The 2,571-nt window shown below is 35.4% G+C and overlaps 1 protein-coding gene across 2 annotated transcripts in view; it reads left to right on the top strand.

The window, feature by feature from the left end:
* Window positions 1–2,571, top strand: part of LOC107730989 (coiled-coil-helix-coiled-coil-helix domain-containing protein 2-like) — a 7,712-nt gene that overhangs the window by 4,416 nt on the left and 725 nt on the right. The window contains exons 3-4 of one of the 2 annotated variants that reach the window (XM_016541949.1): window positions 807–984; window positions 1,411–2,441. In XM_016541949.1, coding sequence (XP_016397435.1) covers window positions 807–984; window positions 1,411–1,445 — 213 coding nt within the window. In that variant the 3' untranslated portion in view covers window positions 1,446–2,441. Of the gene's footprint in view, window positions 1–806; window positions 985–1,410; window positions 2,442–2,571 lie in introns of those variants that run through there. The other variant, XM_016541951.1, reaches the window with a different exon arrangement.

The following is a 2,571-nucleotide window of genomic DNA, read 5'->3' as shown; positions in this document are numbered from 1 at the left end:
AAAAACGATATAAATACTGTTCAGTTTCTTGCACAAACCGATCGTTTCGTGTCTTTACACATAAATGTATCGTCACGAGCCGCAGGGTTTAATTTGGTTTTGTTTGTGTATGTTTTTTTGACTCCCATTCACTTCCATTATAAGACTGACAGACTGCAACGGTTGGAGTTAAAAATCTTCGTTTGTGTTCTACTGAAGAAACAAAGTCACCTACATCTTGGATGCCCTGGGGGTAAGCAGATAAACATCAAATTTTAATTTTTGGGTGAACTATCCCTTTAAGTACACTTAAGTGTCTTTTTATTTCATTACGATTATTTCATTATCTGCAAGTACAGTTTTAAAAATATACGTAAACACTTTATTTTATGGTGTCTTTGTTACAGTGTAATTATAAATTTAAGTACTAAGTAATATTAGTTAGCTACATGTACTTACTATATGCTTAGGGTTAGAATGAGGGTTTGGTTTGGGGTTAGTTGCATGTAATAATGCTTAATTTGTTGTTATTTCTAAAGTAAGTACATGTCATTTGCAACAAGGACACCGTAAAATACCAAATATACTTCTAAGGGAAGTACACTACAAGTGCACATTCAGTACATTTAAGCACTTAGTACAGTCTCTCAAAATGTTTTTTTAAATCCTTATATAGACGTTTTGTCTGACAAACATCGTGTACAGCCATGCATTAGTAATTATGTTCATCTTTTAAATCTGGTTGATTTTGCTAAATGATTTTAGAATTTCTGCTTTCAAATAACAATATAATCCTGAAAGCTTCTTTATCCTAAACATTCCCACAGGAGCCCTACCAGGCTCAGCCCATGTACCAGCAGCAGCAGCCATCCATGTACCAGCAGCAGGAGCAGAGTCCCTGTGCATATGAGCTGAAGCAGTTCATTGAATGCGCTCAGACACAGAGCGACTTCAAACTCTGTGAGGGCTTCAGCGAAGTACTGAAACAATGCAAGTTCTCCAATGGTATGTACACAGATGTTGTTAGTGGCACTAGTTTGCAAAATTGTATAATTAAGTCTAGTCTATTAGTCTAGTCTATTTATTTATATAGCACACTTAAAAACAACAGACGTTGGCCAAAGTGCTTTACATATCAAACATAAGGCATGCAATCTAAAAATTGTAAAACAATCACAAAATTACATAATTAATTACAATCAAATGCAAGAGAGAAGTGATAAGTCTTTAAATGAAGAACTCGGAGGGCCAAACAGTATCACTTCAGTCTTAGATTCATTCAGGTGAAGAAAATTTGCTGTCATCCACTCCTTAATATCATTAAAACATGCAAAGAGAGACTGTAAGGCTGAATTATCCCCCATTTTTATAGACAGATAAAGCTGTGTATCATTAAAATAAAGATGATAATATACATTATGTTTCTGACAGATATCAGCCAAAGGAAGCATGTAAATAGAAAATAAGGCTGGACCCAGTATTGATCCTTGCGGAACACCACACTTCATTTGAGCAGAAGAGGATGTAAAATTTCCTAAATCAACAGAAAAAGTTCTTCCAGAGAGATATGAACTAAACCAGTTAAGAGCAATACCTTGGATCCCAGCCCACAGTCTTAAGCGCTCCATCAGTATTTCATGTATTATAGTGTCAAATCAAGTAAAACCAAAATTGTACACTTTCCCGAATCGACAGCCAAAAACAGATCATTAGACTCTTTGAGAAGGCCCGACTCTGTACTGTGCTGGGCCCTAAATCTTGATTGTAACTTATCAAAAATACCATTTCCATTTAAATGAATTGAAAGCTGTTGAAAGACAACCCTCTCTAGAATTTTTGACTGGAAAGACAGTTTTGAAATTGGCGGGTAGTTCTTTAAATCAGATGAATCCAAATTGGATGCAGGATGGCACAACACCACTCAGTAAACTGGAGTTCACAATTGACAAAAAATCTAGGCCAACCACGTCCAATACCTGAATAAGGAGACGTGGAGGAACAATGTCCAAAGAACACTGAGTGGGCTTCATATGGCAGACTAAGTCCACCAAATCAGATAATGAAATCAGTTTAAACTCACTTAAATAATGTACTAATGAGGGTGGGATGATATAATCAAGGATAAAGTCTGGAGGTAGAATACTAGCTCTAAGAATATCAGTTTTGTTAATAAAAGAACTCTAAAACTTTTCACACATTGTTTGAGTGATATCAAGACCAGTAGCTATATCAGGATTTAAAACCGAATCTATTGTTTTGAATAACGCTTTAGGATTATTAGGAATCTTTCTTATGAGATCAGAGAAATATTTAATCTTTGCAGCTTTAACTGCCTTCTGATACTTAATCATAGCCTCTTTCAGTATATCATAAGACACCTGCAGCTTGTCTTTCTTCCACTTCCTCTCTGCTTTCCTCAATTTTCTTTTATTGCTGTAATTAATGTATAGCATTAAGAAGATGACCCGTTGAATTCATTTTGGGAGCGATGACTGATTGAATGTATTTTTAGTCCAGTGCCTGTATATAAGATTGACCAAGTTCAGAGGCTGTCATATGTGGATTAACCATGTTGTGTATTTTCAACAGTTT

This window comes from Sinocyclocheilus rhinocerous, unplaced genomic scaffold (assembly GCF_001515625.1).
Source record: "Sinocyclocheilus rhinocerous isolate Xijiao unplaced genomic scaffold, SAMN03320098_v1.1 scaffold1270, whole genome shotgun sequence".
Classification (NCBI taxonomy): Eukaryota; Metazoa; Chordata; class Actinopteri; order Cypriniformes; family Cyprinidae; genus Sinocyclocheilus; species Sinocyclocheilus rhinocerous.
The sequence above is the reverse complement of the archived record's forward strand: the minus strand, read 5'-3'. Positions and strand labels throughout refer to the sequence as shown.